This window comes from Saimiri boliviensis, chromosome 7, assembly GCF_048565385.1.
Source record: "Saimiri boliviensis isolate mSaiBol1 chromosome 7, mSaiBol1.pri, whole genome shotgun sequence".
NCBI lineage: Eukaryota > Metazoa > Chordata > Mammalia > Primates > Cebidae > Saimiri > Saimiri boliviensis.
The window spans coordinates 1233212-1255227 of NC_133455.1; the positions used below are offsets into that span (position 1 = coordinate 1233212).

Sequence of the window (22016 nt, forward strand, 5' to 3'; positions counted from 1 at the left end):
AAGGGCAATGGATCAGACTCCCTGAGTCGGTCTCTGCACGCGGGGCACAGTCAACTTCCTGGACACACTGGCACCCAAACCCTGAGTACGTTGCGAGTCTTCTCTACTCAAATTACTGGTGTGTTACCAAGGCTGGCAGAGGCTGATCAGTATTCTACTAAAAAATCTGACCCCAGAGCTTCAGCGACATGGCAACACATTACCTGTCCACACATACAAAGTTTCTACAATGCTTGGCAAGTCTGTCGCCACTAGTGGTGTGGAGGGAGGTGCTGCTCCAATGCTCTGCTTCTTGGAGAAAGGACAGTTGTGTTGTCAGCGACCTTTGTGGAAGACTGAGAAATTCCACAAGTCATCGTGCACACTTAATCTCCACTCACCAGCATTACACACACGGCACTCAAAGGCACCCACCTCTCGAAGGTGCCCAGGTGCCAGACGCACATGCTGAGAACTCCGACCAGCCCCCAAGTGCATGCCCTGCAGCTGCAGAGCAGAGGATGAGGCAGAGAGAGGAAGACCCAGGCCAGAGGGTGGGGGGGCATGGACAGCATGGCCTCACCCCTAGTCTCCGCAAACCACAGTCTGCTGTGCCATAGCCAGGGAGGGGACTCACACGATCGCCTGGCGTCTGCTCCTACTACAGCACCTCACCTGGGTCCCCACGTCCTCATTCCACAAGGAGGGGAGCACATGAGCACATGAGCTGGGGGAGGTGTGGGGTCACCTGATCCCATGTATCCGACTGTGGCCTGTGAGGGATGCAGAGGTGGCACGACCCCAGCAGAGACTGAGGACTGTGATGATTAAGCACAAATAAATTTCAAATCCTCCAAAACTTGATTTCCATGTTTTTTTTTGTTGTTTGTTTTCTTTCATCTAAACTCAGGAAAATAGAAAGTATGACAGAAACAACAAAACCATGCACATCTGAAGACCTCAGAGAGGTTCAAGGGGGGGCCCCCACAGTCTGTGTCAACTCGAGCAGGACAGCTCTGGCACCAGCAGGTCCCTGCCAGACAGAGGCACAGCTGCCAGTAATCACATGGTACACGTTGTATGGAGCATTCCGCCCCATGCAGTGCAGACCCCAGCATGCCGCCTCCTGCGGCCGCAGCAAACCCAGGTTCTGGGGCCTCCAGCGGGCTGAGGGAGGCAAGCTGCTCAATCACCGCCTGTCCGAGACGAATGGAAGCTAAAATTCACTAAAACTAATACTCATCTGGGCAACAAAGGGAGCCGCAACAGGACATCGCCCTGCACGTGGGCAGCTGCACAGGAGTGGGGCTTCTGAGACGGGAAGCTTGGCAGGGCTGGCACAAGCCTGAGGCAGCTGGAAACACCTGAGGCCACAGAGCTGCTGCCCCCAGAGCGCCTTGCCTCCAGCTCCAGACACCTAATTCCAATGGAAAGCAGCTTTCCACTGAGGCCACAGAAGGGGCCTCTGTACCTCACAGGCAGGGACCCCACACTCACCCCGGCTGTAGGATAACGTCCTCATATAAGGCTTTCTGTCGGTTGGAAAGGCGACACTTCAAAACATGCTCATATTTCTTTGTCAGCTGCTTTTCCACATCTCTCTTAGTTCTCCTCAAAATAAATGGCTGTGTCACCTGAAAAGAAAAAACCGTTTACTGTTTTTCCAAAAATGCTGCTGGAAGACATTGACAATGAGGCACGCGCATGTTTAATGAATTAGCTGAAGTAGCAGAACCAACCTACCCTGTGTAGCCTTATGACCACCTTGTGGTAGTAGTCCTGGCTCTCGTCGCTGGGGGCCCTCAGTGGGGAGCTGAGGTAGGGCCTGGAGATCCCCGGGACCAGGAAGTGCACCATGGTCCAGAGCTCCAGGAAGGTGTTGTGCAGCGGCGCGTCGATCAGAAGCAGGCGCTGCTGGCTGCAAACGGGACGAAAGACAACACTGGAACTCTACCACCCCGACAACGTGTGAGGAAAGGGACAGTTACCTGACACTGCAAATGTCAGTGGGCACATGACTGAAAAGGGGCTGTGCTGACCCAGCTCTGGGGCTCTCTGGCCCACATGCTGGGATGAAAGTACAAAGCACTTCTCTGCAATGACGCAGATTTCTTCAAGAGAAACCTTTACATCAACAACAAAGAACGCTGGATGACAAGCAGGTAACATACAGTACTGCGGGGGGGCAAACCTCTGCAGGGTGAAGACCGCCTCCCAGTGCCGCTCGGTCATGCCCTTCACGCGCTGCATCTCGTCGATGACCAGGCACTTCCAGCGCACTCGTGTGAAGGCGGTGAAGCCCCGGAAGAACTGCGTGTAGGACGTGATGCACACGTGGAAGCTGTTGGGCGCAGCCCACGCCTGCAGCACAGAGGACAGCTCAGTGCCTTCGCACTGTCTCCCGAAATCACCGTGAGACACACACTTCCCAAAGCTCGCCACCCAGCAACTCCACACCCACCTACAATTTTACTCACTTTTTTTTTAATAACAGGCTATTTCCACACGGAAAATGGCTACGTTTATGTTTTTTTGTTTTTTGTTTTTGTTTTTGAGACAGAGTTTCGCTCGTTACCCCGGCTGGAGTGCAATGGCACGATCTCAGCTCACTGCAAACTCCACCTCCTGGGTTCAGGCAATTCTCCTGCCTCAGCCTCCTGTGTAGCTGGGATCACAGGCACGCGCCACCATGCCCAGCTAATTTTTTGTATTTGTAGTAGAGACAGGGTTTCACCTTGTTGACCAGGATGGTCTCGATCTCTTGACCTCGTGATCCACCCGCCTCGGCCTCCCAAAGTGCTGGGATTACAGACGTGAGCCACTGCGCCCGGCCCGTGTTTATGTTTTTATCTCTTCCTCTAGCAGTCTAAAGCAGTTTCACTGACAAATTAAGAAGCTATTTTGCAGGTGCTGACAATTACCATTTGGAAAATACTGACATTATGGCAGAGGATTGCAGGGCGAGCTCTTCTAGTATCTAATCGAAACAAGGGGAACTGTGCTCAGAAAAATAAGAGATGTCAACATCTGTGTTGCAACGGACTGCATCACACATTTTTAAAAAACAAACTAAAAGCTACATATAGTGCTACAGCTTGACCGTGTTCCCTCCAAATTCATGCTGAAATCCAATGGCCACGGCGGTAGCAGTAAGACGTGGACACTTCCCTGCTCTCACAGACGAATTTGTGCCTTAGGAAAGGGCTAGAGGGAACCAGCTTGGATCCTTTTGCCCTTCCATTCCTTACCCCAGGTCCCCACCAAACGATGCGGCAGCAAGACCCTACCTGGGAAGCAAAAACCAGGCCCTCACCAGACACTACTAAATCTGCTGGCATCTGGATCTTGGGCTTCACTGCCTCCAGAACTGTGAGAAATAAATTTCTATAGTGATAAATTACCCAGTCTGTGGTATTTTGTAATAGCAGCAAAAACAGTCTAAAACAGTAAAAAAGAAAATACTGCTCAAAGCTTACTTTTTCAGTAAACACTACTCAACACCGTGATGTCAATGGAAAACTGTGACCAATCTACCCCTAACGACCTGGCACTAGAAACTATATGACAGACAAAAATATTCAACAAGTTAAAATTTGCTCCTGAAACTTAACTACTCTGCATGTCGTGGAAATGCTTCTGTAGGTTTCACATTCCGAGCTGGGGGTACCCAGCCCCTCCTCTGTGCCTGTGGCAGCCGGAAGGACTCTGGGGTAAAGCGCTGCACTGCCCCAGAGAACCACTTCCGGAGGAAACTGCCCACACTCTGCGCGGTGACACTGAGCTCTGCACACACCTGGCCTACCTTGAGGGTGTGCGGCCCTCCTCGCGGGGAAGGGCCAGGCTGACGTGGTATTGTCTATGCTTTCAAGGGAAACAATGTAAAGGTTTGTCATCTCACGGATGAGTGATTTTTAATTATTATATCCATAAGCGCGTCTTCACATTTTTGAATGTGTTTTCTATAAAAATTAAGATGGTTTTCTGCTTAGCTTTATGTTTAAAAAAAATTACCTGTCTCTTTGCTTTGAGTTCTCTGTGGCTGCCAATATATGAGAGGATTTTGAGGCCGGGACACCAGCGTTTCAACTCAAGCTCCCACTTGAGTATGTTACAACTTCTCACAACAACAAGATGGGGGCCCCAATTACCTACAAAGGAAAAAACAGAATTTTCCACATTAAAGTATCTGTCTTGTCCAGGCACCCAGCACTGTGTCTGACCAGAGACGCTTCTTCAGTAGTATCAAATGAACCACTGCACGACTGAGGCAGACTCGTCTTAGAACAAGTGCGCCCCGCCCAGAAGCTGCTCCCCGGCCCCCAGGGCGCTGCTGCACAAGCATCAACCTGGCCCAGAGGAGGCCTCAGTTACACACGCTGAATGAGCAGTCACAAGAAGACACTGGTGTTCATTCAAATCACAGTGAACTCCTCCAAGAGCCCAGCAGGAACAAGTGACACTCAGAAGTCCAACAGGGCTCAGACTAAGAGAGCCCCAGGCCCTGCTCAAGTCCTTCCCACGAGCCAGGCGTCCATGCACCAGGCGCCTGACTTGTGTTTTGTTAGCCAAGGGCCCATCATTGCTTCCAAAGCTCTAGTCCAGGGCACATCCAAACCACCCTAAAATACATTGTTTCAAATTTCATTCTTCAGAAAACAACGATTATTTTTTTAAGATGGAGTTTTGCTCTTGTCACCCAGGCTGGAATGCAGTGGCACAATCTTGGCTCACTGCAACCTCTGCCTCCCAGGTCCAAGCGATTCTCCTGCCTCAGCCTCTCAAGCAGCTAGGATTACAGGTATACACCATCATGCCCAACTAATTTTTGTATTTTAGTAGAGACAGGGTTTCACCATGTTGGCCAGGCTGGTCTTCAACTCCTGACCTCAGGTGACACACCTGCCTCAGCCTCCCCAAGTACTGGGATCACAGGCATGAGCCACCATATCTGGTTAGAAAACTAAGGTTTTTAAAAACTACTAGAGTAATACATACATATGAGTTTCAACTTCTGTGCTAAAAATGAAACATAAACCAAGTGACAAGGCAGACATAGTAGACTTTAAACAAATATTTACAACACATCCATCTACGGCCATTGCTGCTTATGTGTAAAGTTCCATCTATGGCCATTGCTGCTTATGTGTAAAGTATTCCTGCTGACCCTGGAAAAGAACCACACAACAGAGAAATCATATGAACAGGACTTGCACAAAGAAAAAATGTAACAGGACAATAAACTCTAAAAACCAGAACCAACCAGGTGCAGTGCTTCACACCTGTAATCCCAGCACTTTGGGAGGCCAAGGAGGGTGGATCATGAGATCAGGAGTTCAAGACCAGCCTGGCCAAGATGGTGAAACCTCGTCTCTATTAAAAATACAAAAAAATTAGCTGTGAGCTAATTAGTGAGTTGAGATCACTCGGTGCACTGCACTCCAGCCTGGGCCACAGTGGGAGACTCCATTTAAAAAAAAAAAAAGGCCAGGCACGGTGGCTCACGCCTGTAATCCCAGCACTTTGGGAGGCCGAGGCGGGTGGATCACGAGGTCAAGAGATCGAGGCCGTCCTGGTCAACCTGGTGAAACTCCGTCTCTACTAAAAATACAAAAAGTTAGCTGGGCATGGTGGCGCGTGTCTGTAATCCCAGCTACTCAGGAGGCTGAGGCAGGAGAATTGCCTGAACCCAGGAGGCGGAGGATGCGGTGAGCCGAGATCACGCCATTGCACTCCAGCCTGGGTAACGAGAGCCAAACTCCGTCTCAAAAAAAAAAAAAAATACGTTCAATATTTTACTGTTGTACAGGGAACAACCTCAGGAGTAAGGAAACACAAATCAAATCCAGATGGTATTTTAACCCCAGTGAAAAACAAGATTTTTTTTTTTTTTTTTTTTGAGACAGAGTCTTACTCTGTTGTTGCCCAGACTGGAGTGCAATGGCATAATCTCGGCTCAGTGCAACCTCTACCCTCCTGAGTTCAAGCAATTCTTTTACCTCAGCCTCCCAAGTAGCTAGGATTACAGGCACCTGGTCACCATGCCTGACTAATTTATATTTTATTTATTTATTTATTTTTTTTTTAAAGAAAAGCTGGCTAGGCACAGTGGCTCATGACTATAATCTCTGTAATCCCAGCACTTTGGGAAGCCAAGGCAGGAGAATCTTTTGAGGCCAGGAGTTCGAGATCAGCCTGGGTAACATGGTAAGAGCTCATCTCTACAAAAAAAAAAAAAAAATAGCCAAGCACGGTAGCATACAGCTGTATTCCCAGCTACTTGGGCAGCTGAGGTGGGAGGATGACTTAAGCCCAGGAGGTTGAGTCTGCAGTGAGCCGTGATCACACCACTGCTCTCCAGTCCGGGCAGACACCTGTACAACACTTGCACTGATGCAGACCACAACTAAGGCAAAGCCACACCAGCTCCAGGGCCTGCTAGACCTCTATCGTGGCTGGCCCCAACTTTTCTGATCTGATTCCCCTACTGTCCCCTGGCACCCTCTCACCCTCATATCAGCCTTGGTGCTGTTCCTGGACATGTCAGCTGTACCTGCAGCCCCCACCCCAGCTACCTAATCTGTCTGAAACCCTGCTCCAGCTGGCCAGCCTCCTGTCACTTCGCTGGGTCATCAGTACACTTCAAGGCTCCTCATTCCAGGTTCATCTGTATTAGTGTGGGGTTCCTGAGGGCAGGGCTGCACCCTCAGGACCTAGAAAAGTACCTGGGGTCTGTGACAGTCATCAGGTAAAAAGCAGATGAATGAATGCCAACTGGCTGAACTCATCTGTTCAACCGATCAAGTACAATCCCCTAGTTTTAGAAGCATAGGCTACCGCCAGGCTGGGCACAGCAGCTCACACCTATAATCCAACCACTTTGGGAGGCCAAGAGAGGCAAATCACTTGGGCCCAGGAGTTCAAGACCAACCTGGCAACGTGGCAAAACCCCATCTCTACCAAAAATACAAATCAGCCAGTCTTTTGTGCAGTCACAGTGATCCTCCCACCTCAGACTTCTAAGGAGCTACTCAGGAGGCTGAGGCGGGAGGATCACTTGAGCCTGGGAAGTCAAGGCTGCAGTCAGCTACCGTGATTATGCCACTGCACTCCAGCATGGGCAACAGTGCCTCAAAAAAAAAAAAAAAAAAAAAAAAGTCCGGGCACGGTGGCTCATGCCTGTAATCCCAGCACTTTGGGAGGCTGAGGAGGGTAGATCACATGAATTCAGGCGTTCCAGACCAGCCTGAACATGATAGAACCCCGTCTCTACCAAAAATACAAAATAATTAGCCAGGCGTGCTGGCACGTGCCTGTAGTCCCAGCCATTCTGGAGGATGAGGCATGAGGATCACTTGAGCCCAGGAGATGGGAGGTTGCAGTGAGCCAAGATTGTACCACAACACTCCAGCCTGGGTGAAAGAAAGAGACTCTGTCTCAAAAAAAAAAAAAAAAAAAAAAAAAAAGAAAGTATAGGCTGCTTCCACTATTTTACTATTGTAAGTGAACTCTCTTTTGACCTAAGTAATAAAATAGTAAAGCAAGGTGGCTTTTCTATCTTGAAGAAACCATGCATATGAAAGTATGCTAAAGCACCACATATTACTATGTGACATGGGCCGAAGAGAGAAGCCAATAATGGAAGCAATCACGGAGCTCAAAAGTTGATCTGCTCATGCTTAAAACTGATCATGAGACCCACCAAGCTTGTCAAAACAGAAGGCAAGGAAGACATACTCAACAGCAATGCTGGGGCAAACTAGGCCACAGCTTAGAGGGGACTGTGAAGAAGAGCCCTCCTAACAGCTGAAGAAGCCAGCAAGAGACAAGAGGGGGCGCACATATGATAACATGAGGAGGGTACAGGGATCCAGGATGTGTGCCACAAACCACAGGTGGGTTCGTGGCAGGTGCAGTGGCTCATGCCTTTATTCTTTTTTTTTTTTTTTGAGACGGAGTTTCGCTCTCGTTGCCCAGGCTGGAGTGCAATGGCGCGATCTCGGCTCACCACAACCTCCGCCTCCTGGGTTCAGGCAATTCTCCTGCCTCAGCCTCCTGAGTAGCTGGGATTACAGGCACACGCCACCATGCCCAGCTCATTTTTTGTATTTTTAGTAGAGATGGGGTTTCACCATGTTGACCAGAATGGTCTTGATCTCTTGACCTCGTGATCCACCCGCCTCGGCCTCCCAAAGTGCTGGGATTACAGGCGTCAGCCATCGCGCCCGGCCGGCTCATGCCTTTAATCCCAGCACTTTGGGAGGCCACGGCGGGTGGATCACCTGAGGTCAGGAGTTTGAGACCAGCCTGACAAACATGGAGAAACCCCGTCTGTACTAAAAATACGAAACCAGCAAGAAGAGTCAAGTATCTACACAAGCTGTGCACCGGCTAGAAGAGTCAGGAGAGCGAGCATCTACACGAGCCGTGCACCGGCTATAAGGGTGAGGGGAGGGAGCGTCTACACGAGCCACGCACCGGCTAGAAGGGTGAGGAGAGGGAGCGCCTACACCAGCGGCGCACCGGCCAGAAGGGTGAGGAGAGGGAGCGCCTACACGAGCCGCGCACCGGCTAGAAGTCAGGAGGGTAAGGAACCAGCTGGGGCTGCCACACAGAGGCTGAGCTCACACACGGTACCCAGGCCCATTTCCTGAGGCACGCGAGCAGTGGGCTGGAAATGCTGCCCCACTGACAGATGAAATCCCAGCAAGAGAGACAAGAGGAGGCGCGTACAAGACAACGTGAGCAGGACACAGCGAGCCAGGATGTGGCCACAAACCACCCCACACGGCGGAGAGCCCAACGGTGGGTTCACGGCAGTCTAGAAGCAGCACAGGACGTGGACCTTCTGCTCTGCTGGACACACACTGCAGGGTGACCTCACCCTGCAGTCACAAGGTTCAGTCACAGCCTCACAAGCCTCTGTATTATATTAGATTTTCACTAGTAATTACTGAGTTAACTATGAACAAGTTTTTTATTCATTCATACAATGAATACTGCTGAGCCTCAATTTGCTGAGGTCAGAGGACAGAAGCTAAGAAGAAGAGAAGATGGCCAAGTCCCCATACTCCCATCAAACACAAGTAAGTCTTAGCAAATGGGTATTGTTCAAAAAAGTAGCAAACTCTTACCTTCATTACAAGCTAGGTGGGCAAAAAAAGCAATGATCTGCACTGTTTTACCCAGCCCAGCTTCATCCGCCAATATGCCGTTGAGATTCTTCCGGTAGAGTTTGGCCAGCCAGTCCAGGCCGATCTTCTGATAATCTCTGAGAGCCCCATACAATAAAGACGGAGCGTTAAATTTTACCTGCAGTGATGAATAAATCAAAGAATGACTGCTGGTCAAAATACTCACCCCAACTTTTTCTGAAAACTGAAATCAACAGTCACATGATAAACTAATTAGAAAGTGATCTACGGAAAACAGGAAGAGGAAGAACTGCTTCTTTTGGAGACCAGATCTCGTTATGTCACTCAAGCTGGTCCTGAACACCTGAACATGTGGGCTCAAGAGATCCTCCTACCTCACCCTCCTAGGACTACAGGCACATGAAGAATTGCTTTTAATGACAACTTCTGCAGTTGGGACAGAGTCTGGAAAGAGGAAAAGCTTTTCTCATGACTCACTATGCTATGCGCTCTGTCTCATCCCACACTTGAAAGCCCAGCGCCTCACCGAGGTTGTGACCCGAGCACTGCCCTTGGGCAGTATGGCTTCAGCCACTGCAGTGACCTCCGCAATGTCCTTGGCGTTGGGTTTCCCAACGTTCATTCTCTCGGCAGCTTTGAACTGATCCATGATGAAAAGCGAGTCGATGAGAACCAAGTCCTTGCAACTCTCCCTGTCGCCTGCACAGTCATCTGCATCTGCAACAAGAAAACAAGGAGAAGTGGGGGCGGCTCAGAGGGCTTCATAAACCCAAACCGTTTCTAAAACAGAAAAGTTTATCAAATCCAATGACTTCGAATACAGAATTAGGCAATGGTTTTTTGTTTGTATCCATTTTACATCTAACAATGCCATCTGATTGATGGGCGAGAACTCTTATGGAACTATCAAACCGAGGACTATTCTGGAAAGCCCTCCAAGAGTATTTGTCCCAAGTAGTCTGGGATTTGGAAAATGTCTCCATAGCAATTAGGAGCTGGTATCACGGAGCGATACATGTAAGTGTCTCAGGGTTTAGGGATCTCTCCTCTATTACCGAGAAAGAAAAATGTGGGAAACCAGGAGGAGGCTAAACCTGCCTCTCCCTCCTCTGGTCCTGCTGGCAGCCTGGGGTCTGGTGAGGCCTGACCTCCCCAGGGCTCCTAGGGCCCCTCCCCAACTCACATTCGGTGTCTAAGTCCCAACAGCTGCAGTGAGAGCAGGAAAGGCAGACCTTTTCTGGTGCTCTAGGCATCCGTTTAGAAGGTCTAATAACAAGTAAAGTAAACTACTCAAAGCTGCTGTGTTAAACACAGCACAGCATGAATAAATATGATACCTAGGTCCATAAATCAATGATATTTATAAATCTAGAAAAAATATTTCTACATCCTTCACAACATAATCAAGTGCCCCAATAACTGTGCCAGGTTAATAAATTAAAAGCACAGAATTTAATAAAATTCTATCCAATATAAAGTTACTTATTAAATATTTATAATTTTTTCCTTTATCAAACTAAAAGAAATTTTCTAAATCTTATTTTAAGTCTTTGTAAGTGTGGGTAACCCTCCATATAGGTACCGAGGGAAGAGAGCTAAGCAGAACCGTGGCACAATAAAGGCCTGAAGAATACCTCAGTTTATAGTGTTACTACTCAGTTATTTCCATTTATATAATCCTTTATATAATCATATATTAGTTTACAGAATTAGGGCTTGAAGAATATCTCACTTTACAGTGTTACTACTCAGTTATTTCCCCTTATATAATCCTCTATATATAATCATATAACAGTTGATAGTATGAGTGCCTAAAGAATATTTCCCTGCACAACACACACATATATATATAATTATATCTTAGTTCATAATTGGAAGAATGGCTAGAGTGGACACAGTACAGAGCATGAATTAAGAAATAAGGCCGGGCGCGGTGGCTCAAGCCTGTAATCCTAGCACTTTGGGAGGCCGAGACGGGTGGATCACGAGGTCAAGAGATCGAGACCATCCCGGTCAACATGGCGAAACCCCGTCTCTACTAAAAATACAAAAAATTAGCTGGGCATGGTGGCACGTGCCTTTAATCCCAGCTACTCAGGAGGCTAAGGCAGGAGAATTGCCTGAACCCAGGAGGCGGAGGTTGCGGTGAGCCGAGATCGCACCATTGCACTCCAGCCTGGGTAACAAAAGCGAAACTCTGTCTCAAAAAAAAAAAAAGAAATAAGTAGCTGATAATCAGAGGAATGCCTAGAGCAGACACAGTGCAGAGCATGGTTTAAGGGAAGACAGTTATACCAGGACAAGAATCCATGGCCCAGGAGGCCGCGTTCAGTATCATAAAGATACCCGCTGTATGGCAGGCTTGGGGCGAGAGCCACTCCTCCTGATAAAGGAGCTGTAGGACCTTGCTCCAGTTCTCGTGGAAGGCTGCCCTCAGAACGGCAATCCACCTTGGGGACTGTGAACTTTATCAGCTCTTGCTACTGTGCTGCTCGAAAAGCATCTGCCTATAGAACTAGCAGGTGGTGGTAACCCTGACAGCTCTGTTACTGCTGTGTGACTTAAGCATCCTCCTATAAATCTTCTTAGAACTAGTTTGCCCATAGATAGAGGTATTGCACACTGCACCCTCTTCACTGAGCACGGCCCACCTTCAAGCCTCGGTGACCTGATGGGGGTGGACCCCTTACTGCACACGGCTCTTGCCTTCGTGGGAACGGGCCCCTTGCTGTGCACTGTCCGCCTCCTGGCCTCGGTGACCTCATGGGGGTGGACCCCATGTTTTACTGCTCACGACCCTATCACTATCCTTAAAGATGACTTCACTCACTGCCCTGCCCCTAACCTATGCACAATCAATACTCACGCTTCTGGACATTCGGGGCCTCGCCTGACTCTGCTCATAGGTGGCGTGGCCCCTGAGCCCAGCTGCGTTTTCCTCGTACTTCTGTGTCCTGTCTCTTTCTTTCTCAGATCCTGCGCCTCAGCACAGCATAAGGGACACCCCATGACCCTGTGGGGCCTTTAGCCCCACAGTAAGTACTCTGGTCTCTACTTTGAACCCTGAATTCTTCCAAAGGCTAGGAGCGCACCTTCCTCTCCACTCGTGTCCTCGCCATCAGGCTTCAGCCGGGGCCACTGAGAACTCGGCAGGAAGGCACCTTCGTACAGTTTCATCAGGTCCAGGAGGGGCAGCTCAGCTGCAGAGGGTTGTGGGCAGAAGGGCTGTTACTTTATAACAACAACTGTCATTTAAATTGGGAAGCAGCAGTGACCGGAAGAATCACAATAAGGGCAAGAGGCTTCCTCTCACACACGTCTTCCTTTTCCCACTTTAGATCACTCCTTGGAAAAAGATTCTATTGTCTAAAAGCACATTTGTTTTTCTAAAAACTAAAATGGTTACCCATTACTGATAAAAGATCTAAAACATTTCTTGAGGGGTGGGAGAGGAATGATGAGAAATTACTTAGTGAGCACAATACACACTTGGGTCATGGACACACCAAAGGCCCGCACTTCACCACCACACAGCACAGCCAGGGAACAACAATGTACCTGCTCCCCTGAAATTTATGCAAATTTTAAAATATATAAAATATTTTCTCTATAAAGATGAGAATCTTTGAAATAATAGAAACTCAATCATATTCATATAATTAAAATATCTGAAATAATCTAAATGAACAGTAACACTGTAGACTAATAAATAAAAATGTAAAAAATGAACACCATTGATAGGAAATAACTAATGGAGATGACACATAAATATACAAAACATCAAATAAAAAACAGCAAAAACGTTCAAAAAGATGATAAAACATAGTTAAGCTTCCTTTATAAAGCAGTCATCCTAACTGCTTAAATACCCCAATCACAATGGACAAAGGACAGGAAACTGTTGCACACACACAAGTATAAAGGTATTACTTCATTGATCACCCCCTGGAAATCAGTGCACAGTTTGTTTGCTATCAAATCACCAACCATCTTAAAATCAAAACACTGGGGAATTATGATGAATTAGATACTCTCACACACTGCTGATAATGGTATAAACTGGCTGGATTTTTCTGGAAATCAACAAGGAAAGCTGATGGGCTTTGGAATCCAATGTCCTCAACCCCATAATTTCCCACTTTAGTGAGTCCATCCAGAGAAACAACAGAAATGTACACCCAGATTCCTGTTTAAAGAACGTTCACACAGTGGCAGACGTAACAGGGGAAACACTTTAATTGGGCTGTGTACCTGTGCTATGTGAGCCTGTCTGCATGTATATTTTATGTCAATAAAGACTGTTGAGCCAAAACAACAAATGCCATGGACAAGCATCCCACAAGGACCACATTAAAGGCACTGTCCACTCAAGACTACCAAGCACCCTCTGAATTCATTTGCTCAGGATGTCAAATATTCGCCACACTGGCTTGATGGACAGAGACATAATGGAGCCAAGTGAAAGTAAATGCTGGCTGTAGAATCCAGGAAGTGCGTCCACGGTGCTCCTAACAAGGTGCTTTCACCTTTCCTGTCTGATGCTTCCAGTGCAAAATGCTGGGATGCACCCCTATAGCACATGATGCTATACATAAGTAGGAAAAACAAGCTGACCAACCAAAACTTCCAATAACAGGATAATTCTGGAAGGTGTCTCAGAACAAACAATACACAGAAATCAGCCTCCACATATATAAATTAGAAAATGCAACAGAAGAAAAAAAAAACCCGTTTAGACAGAAAATTAAATACAGTCATCCCTCAGTATCCTTGAGGAGTTGGTTCCAAGGCCCCTCTCGGATACCAAAATCCAAGGATGCTCAAGTACCTTACATAAAATGATGTGTATTTGCATGTAACCTACACACATCCTCTCATATACTTTAAATCATCTCTAGATTACTTAACATACCTAACAGAATGTGACTGCTATGTAAATAGTTGCTATGCTATTTTTTTGGTATCCTTTTAATTGTTGTACTGTTATTTGGGTTTGTTTGGTTTGGGGTTTTTTTTTGGTTGGCTGTTCGGTTATTTTGAGAGATGGGGTCTTGCTACATTGCCCAGGCTGAACTTGAACTCCTGGGCTCAAGTGATAGTCCTGCCTCAGCCTCCCAAGTAGCCAGGATTACAGGTGTGAGCCACCACACCCAGATGTATTCTTAGTTTTCACTTTTTTGGGTAAATATTAAAACCCATGGATATGAAGAGCTAAACATACTTAGAATTAAACTTTCAAAACTGCACCACATATCTGTCAAGAAAGCTCAAATGGGTTCCTGAAGACCACGAAAGAAGCCTTGACCCAATGAGAGGCTCTGTTCATGGATTCAATGTGATACTATAAAGACAATGGGCCAGATGTGGTGACTCACGCCTGTAATCCCAGCACTTTGGGAGGCAGAGGCGGGCGGATCACAAGGTCAAGACATTGAGATCATCCTGGCCAACATGGTGAAACCCCATCTCTACTAAAAACCACAAAAATCAGCTGGGTGTGGTGGTGCATACCTGTAGTCCCAGCTACTGGGGGGGCTGGGGCAGGAGAACTGCTTGAACCTGGGAGGCGAAGGTTGCAGTGAACCAAGATCGCACCACTGTACTCCAGCCTGGCACCTGGCGACAGAGAAAGGCTCTGTCTCAAAAAAAAAAAAAAAAAGAAAAGACAATGGGATGCCCAGGAACCCCACCTCCAGCTGTTCACTCCTGGCCTCTCCCACACTGACCTAGCCTGACTGGTGTGACCACCATATGTGAGAATGACAGCATGTGACTTCCAAGACTGTTATAAGAGATACGACAGGCCGGGCGCGGTGGCTCAAGCCTGTAATCCCAGCACTTTGGGAGGCCAAGGCGGGTGGATCACGAGGTCAAGAGATCGAGACCATCCTGGTCAACATGGTGAAACCCTGTCTCTACTAAAAATACAAAAAATTAGCTGGACATGGTGGCGCATGCCTGTAATCCCAGCTACTCGGGAGGCTGAGGCAGGAGAATTGCCTGAACCCAGGAGGCGGAGGTTGCGGTGAGCCGAGATTGCGCCATTGCACTCCAGCCTGGGTAAAGAGCGAAACTCCGTCTCAAAAAAAAAAAAAAAAAAAAAAGAGATACAACAGTGTCTATCCTGCTCCCTCATGGATACCTGGGGATACCAGCCCCAGGTCAGGAGGTCAGTCGACCTGCCCTCAGCATGCAAGCAGAGCCCATCAGCTCACAGAATGAGCCCGCCTGGAATGGCATCCTCCAGCCTGCCACCTCAAGCCTTCTGAAGACCATCTTCACAGGAGACCTGGACCACAATCACCCAGCAAGGCTGCTCCCAAATTCTGCCCCACAGAGACTACTACAGTGCTAATTTAACAGGTACTCTAATAAGTCAAGAATGCATGCCATAATCAGATAGCCACTAACAAGAATACAGAAAGCTAACAGAGAAGAGGAAATGAAACAATTTGTAAATACCTGACTGATGCTTAAGGTAACTTAAAAAAGAGATGACTAAAGAACGGGGAGAAAATATAAAACAAATTTTAAAATTATGAGAGATCTAGGCCCAACTATTAATAGAACAGGCTTAAATTTAATACAAATGTACTAAACATTCCAATTCAGAGACATAAAGATGTTAGAATAAACTGAGGGGCAGCAGAGACCAACTAAATGCTGTTTACAAGAGACACACTTCACAGAAGAACATACTGCACATGGACCGTTCCAGAAATAAAAATAAACACACAGATTAGAAGTTAGCAGCAACTCTCTCTAGAGGAAACTCCCTCAGTGTCAGGCCTGAAGAAACTGCCACAACAAAGTTCCAATAAATTGTCAAAAATCACAAAGTATACTAGGAAACAATGTACCATCAGGAGAAACCAGGATTCATAAATGACAGCAGGATCAGACCTGCAAAAACGTCATCCATGCAGTTATCAGGCACAGATGATAAAACTTTATATCTGAAGAAACAAAAAAGATGATTGAAAGTGTGAATACAGAGATAATTTTTAAATTCCATGTAGGTTTTCTAAAACAACCATTGGGAATGTCTTAAACTGGTAACTGGAATTTAACACTCAATCAATGGGTTAACAAAAGACTAGGAAAAGCTGAAAAGAGAATTCATAAAATAGAAAACAGATGTGATGGAATTATCTAGAATCAAGTAAAAATGATAAAGTGATAGGATAACAATTCTAAATCTATATATGCACATACCAACACAGTCTCAGAATATATAAAATGAAAACTGACATAAAGGAGAAACAGGTACTCACTATCATAATGGGAAATTTTAACATACCTCTCTCAGTAACTGATAGAGCAAGGAGACAAAAATCATCAGTAAGAATAAGAAGAACTGGATAATGCAATCCACAAGTTGTACCTGGGGGACTCAGGGAAAATGCACCATAACCTGACGAAGGCATGAGGCTTTAAAGCATAGATGGAATGTTCACAAACAGGTCCATTCAAAATCCACCTCAACAAAATCCAAGTTAGTGAGAATCCCATAAATTCACTGTCTGATCAAAATGTAGTTAATATAGAATAATAATAAAATATATATATTGAAAACCCTGTATTGTTTGGAAATTAAGAACATCCTTCTAAATAACTCATGAGTCAATAAAAAATATATGCAAGGGATATCAGAAAATATTTAAAACTGAATAATAAACATGAGATTCAGCTAAAGCAGTTTATAGAAAAATTTAGATCCTTAAATGTTTATATTAATGAGCTAATGAAAATTAGTAAGCTAGTCATCCAAGTTAAAAATTCAGAAAAAGACATTATTTTTAAAAAAGAAATATAAGAGCAGAAACAACAAAACAGAAAACAATATACAGGCTCCAGTTTTAAAAAAAGAAGAAAAGAAACTGACAAACTCTTGAACAAAACTATCAAGAAAACAGAGAGGCATAAACACACAGTATTAGGGGAAAGAAGGGGCAGACATACAAACACAGCCACGTTCGGAAACACTGTAAGGAGAAATTATTGACAACGTGTGCCAATAAATTTTAAAATTTAGATGAAATAAAGAAATTCTTAGAAAATGTGACTATGAAGAAAAGAAAAAGTCATATTCCTCAATTTAATGTATGAAGGCTGGGCGCGGTGGCTCATGCCTGTAACCCCAGCACTTCGGAAGACTGAGGCAGGTGGATCACCTGAGGTCAGGAGTTGGGAGACCAGCCTGGCCAACATGGTGAAACCCTGTCTCTACTAAAAATACAAATATCAGCCAGGTGTAGTCACAGGCACCTGTAGTCCCAGCTACTCAGGAGGCTGAGGTAGGAGAATCGCTTGAATCCGGGAGACAGAGGTTGCAGTGAGCTGAGATTGCACCCCAGCCTGAGTGACAAAGCAAGACTCCATCTCAAACAAACAACATAGCATGCAATATCCACCTACAAGAGAAACACTTTGAGAGGCCAAGTCTGGCAAATCAACGAGGTCAGGAGATCGAGCCCATCCTGGCTAACACAGTGAAACCCTGTCTCTACTAAAAATACAAAACAATATTAGCTGGGCGTGGTGGCACACAGTGTAGTCCCAGCCACTCAGGAGACTGAGGCAGGAGAATCGCTTGAACCCAGGAGGCAGAGGTTGCAGTGAGCCAAGATCACGCCACTGTACTCCAGCCTGGGCAACAGAGCAAGATTCTATCTCAAAAAAAAAAAAAAAAAAAAAGAAATCAGTACATAATATTAAATACACATAACATACAAAATAGGCCAGGCATAATGGCTCATACCTGTAAACTCAGCACTTTGTAAAGCCAAGATGGGAGGCTTGCTTGAGCCCAAGAGTTTGAGACCTGCCTGGGCAACACGGTAAAATCCCGTATCTACAAAAAACACAGAAATTAGCCAGGCATGGTAGCATGCACCTATAGTCCCAGCTACTTGGGAACCTGAGGTGGAAGGATCAGTTGAGCCCAGGAAGTCAGGGCTGCGGTGAGCTGTGATCCCACTAGTGCACTCCAGCCTGGATGTCAGAATGAGACTCTGTCTCAAAAAAAAAGAAAAAGAAAAAAAAAGTATGTGTTCATAGACTGTTTCTGTGACTGATAAGGCTTCCCGTCAACAGCGGGCTATCAGGGCTCTTAGTACTAGGTTTTGGAGGAATCCAAATCTACATGCAAATTTTCGACGGAGCAGGCGTGGGGATGGGTCAGCACTCCTCGTCTCCACGTTGTTCAAGGGTCAACTATAACAAAACCAATTTTTTTCCTTGTGGCTGTAATAAAACAACACGAATATAACATCATTTCACTTAAAGTTGCAGTTTCCAGAAACTTATTGACAACATTAAATGAGGACTTGTTATATGCTAAAATTTAGACCGCCTTTCATCAAAAAGTACTGTAAAGAGTGAAAAGACACACCACCAACTGGGAAAATGTCACTGGACCACAGAACCGACAAAGAATTCATGTCCAGAATATATAAGACCTTCATCAGTAAGTCAATAGGGAAAGAAAACTCAACACCAAAATGATCCGAACACAGACAAAAGAAGAAACGTGAAAAGATGCTTCACTTAAGTTTTCAGGGAACTGCAACTGAAAACCACAAGAAGCCACTTTACCCGCAGTGTGGCAGACAGCAGCAAGAGTTTCTGAGATGTGTTATGGCAATCAGAGAATGGCAACACCATTTCAAAATATATAATTTGTTTTTTAAAAGAGTGTTCCTTCCTGAGATGTGGAGCTTGGCACACCCACTCTAAATCACAGTCACTCGTTCCCATGAGCACAGGCAAGCCACTCCTGCACACGTGCCTGGGGAACAGGAGAACGCTCACAGGAAACACAGGGAACCAGCTGAATGGCCACGAACGGCACAAAAAAGAGTCGCTGACATATTTACACCAAGAATCCTGCTTGGCAATGACAATGAATGCACTGACAGCAACACACAACACTGGGGATGAAACTCAGGACACAGAGAGGGGAGAGGCAAGCTTGCAGAGCCCTGCGGGTTCATCGGTAAAGTTCTCACACACTCCAGATGCGCAGTACACTCAGGGAGACACATGCAGGTGGCCGGGAAGGAAGCCAGGGCAGTGTCCGAGACACAACCCAGGAGGGCCAGGAGCTCCAGGGCATGAGAGCAGCAGGAGGCACACAGCGCCTGCTTTTCCTAAACCAGGCAGTGCTGCTGGTGCTTCATATGTTATTACCCACATCCCACATGTTTTAAATGTTTCTTTGTACCCCCTGAATGTTTAATAAGGTAGCAGCAGCCTACCTTCCTTGGCTAGATTAGAAAGTTCTGTCTGGTGGTCCACAACGCCTTCGTTGGCTTCCTCCTCTTCAATTGTCTCCTCTTCGTCATCCACTACAATGGTCATCAGCAAGCGTCACTGAGAGGCAACACCACTTGAGCGTCTGTTACTCATTACACACTATACAGCTTGAGAATTCTTTTGCATCGCTATTAAAGAAATTGAAACTGAGCTCTTAAACTTCTCAGGTTTAATTTGGAAATGATCGTTTAATTTAGCGAGTAGGAAACTGAAACCATCTTTCTCCTTCCATTGCAGGCCATGAATGACAGCCCTGGTTTTTCAATACACAGCAGACCTTCTTCAGGCCAACAGATGGAATGCTGTCAACCTTCCCACCTTCCTGCAGAGCACCACTGTGGAAAAGCCCACAAGCACGCCAGCCGGGATCACCGTGAACTCATCATCATCCACGTCCAGAGGCTCAGCCACATTGGGCTAACACTCTCCCCGGCTCGCCTGTCCTCCACAATGACCAGTGCAAGCCAGCTCCACTCTCTTCAGACCTCCAGCCCTGAACCTCACACCTCACTCGCCCTAGAGGTCTTGGCTCCTGGCAGAGAAAAGAGCAGCTACCAGCAGCCCTGCAGCCAAACTCCCTCTGTCCACAGACTCTCACCCCATCTGGGGGCCTGTAAGAGACCTGCACCGTCTCTCCTCTCAGCTGGTTCTTTTCTTCTCTCACAATCTCTCTCTCTCCATTCCCACCATCCAAACTACTCGACACCTTGCTGGCTCACGAAAGGCCAGGCCATCCCCTCCTCTTGGAAACACCTCTGCCATTTCTTCTGCCCTCTGATCACTTTGTTTCCAGAGTGGAGAGCTTTGGAAAAGTGAAGAAGACCTGGAGTAGTTAATTTGACCCTCTCTGAGTTACCTTAAGGCATCTTTAGGCATTAAGCAAAAGTCTGTTTCAATCTACCTAAGCACCACATAGTGACGCTTCTGCCAACAACAGACGGCATGTGCAAGGGGACCCCTGTAAGACTGTCGTACTGCATCTTTACATTACCTTTTCTACGTCAAGGTATGTCTAGATGCACAAATACCATGGTGTCCAGTTACCCACAGTATTCAGCAGTCACGTGTGGGCAGGTCTGTAGCTGGAGGCACAGGCCCCACCATCTAGCTGAGGTGCTCGGCAGGCTGCACCACCTAGGTTTGAGTGAGCACTTCGTACGTTCACATAACAACAAAACTGCCCGGCAACGCATCTCTCGGAATGTATCCCTGCCGTTAAGAAATGCATGCCTGTACAGAAATGTGCTCGGGAAAACGTGAGAAAATAAGGAAAAGTCGAGAGGTCAATCTACATAAAGCCAACAACAGCTCCCAGAGTGCAGGTCAGAGAAAAGGTGTCCCTCATAAAGAAATGGCCTAATGCTTTTCCAGGTAGCCAGAAAGACACAAACCTCCTGGATTCTGTTGCGCTTCTCTTGTCTGAAAGGCTAGAGTTCAATTCACCCCACTGCAGAATGAAGCTGTCTAGAATTCAGTACTAGGCAGGGTGTGGTGGCTCACACCTATAATCCCAGCACTTTGGGAGGCCAAGGTGGGCGGATCACCTGAGTTCAGGAGTTCAAGACCAGCCTGGCCAACATGGTGAAATCCCATCTTTTCTGAATATACAAAAATTAGCTGGGTATGGTGGTCCGTGCCTGTAGTCTCAGCTACTTGGGAGGCTGAGGCAGGAAAGTCACTCGAACCCGGGAAGCGAAGGTTGCAATGAGCCGAGACTGTGCCACTGCACTCCAGCCTGGATGGCAGCGTGAGACTTTGTTTGAAAAAATAATAGGCCATGCACAGTAGCATACGCCTGTAATTCCAGCACTTTGGGAGGCCAAGGTGGGTAGATCACGTCAGGAGTTAAAGACCAGCCTGGCCAAGATGGTGAAACCCTGTCTCTACTAAAAATATAAAAATTCGGGCTGGGCGCGGTGGCTCACGCCTGTAATCCCAGCACTTTGGGAGACCGAGGTGGGTGGATCACGAGGTCAAGAGATCGAGACCAAGGCCGGGCGCGGTGGCTCAAGCCTGTAATCCCAGCACTTTGGGAGGCCGAGGCGGGTGGATCACGAGGTCGAGAGATCGAGACCATCCTGGTCAACATGGTGAAACCCCGTCTCTACTAAAAATACAAAAAATTAGCTGGGCATGGTGGCGTGTGCCTGTAATCCCAGCTACTCAGGAGGCTGAGGCAGGAGAACTGCCTGAACCCAGGAGGCGGAGGTTGCGGTGAGCCGAGATCGCGCCATTGCACTCCAGCCTGGGTAACAAGAGCGAAACTCCGTCTCAAAAAAAAAAAAAAAATTAGCCAGGCATGGTGGTGGGCACCTGTAATCCCAGCTACTCAGGAGGCTGAGGCAGAGAATTGCTTGAGCCCAGGAGGCAGAGGTTGCGGTGAGCCGAGATCGTGCCACTGCACTCCAGCCTGGGCAACAGAGTTAGACTTCGTCTCAAAAAAAAAAAAAAAAAAAAAAAAATAGAATTCAGCACCAGGCCAGGCATGGTGGCTCACACCTATAATCCCAGCACTTTGGGAAGCCAAGGCAGGTAGATCACTTGAAGTCAGGAGCTGGAGACCAGCCT

General features: G+C 46.9%; 1 protein-coding gene across 8 annotated transcripts in view; it reads right to left on the reverse strand.

The window, feature by feature from the left end:
- LOC101041575 (E1A-binding protein p400) overlaps nt 1-22016 on the reverse strand; it is a 139734-nt gene that overhangs the window by 64248 nt on the left and 53470 nt on the right. For 7 of the 8 annotated variants that reach the window (XM_074402004.1, XM_074402000.1, XM_074402002.1 and 4 more), the window contains 8 exons: nt 19391-19480; nt 12224-12331; nt 9658-9848; nt 9111-9288; nt 3991-4127; nt 2171-2340; nt 1723-1897; nt 1477-1613 (listed from right to left, as the gene is read on the reverse strand). In XM_074402004.1, coding sequence (XP_074258105.1) covers nt 1477-1613; nt 1723-1897; nt 2171-2340; nt 3991-4127; nt 9111-9288; nt 9658-9848; nt 12224-12331; nt 19391-19480 — 1186 coding nt within the window. The remainder of the gene's footprint in view (nt 1-1476; nt 1614-1722; nt 1898-2170; nt 2341-3990; nt 4128-9110; nt 9289-9657; nt 9849-12223; nt 12332-19390; nt 19481-22016) is intronic. The other variant, XM_074402003.1, reaches the window with a different exon arrangement.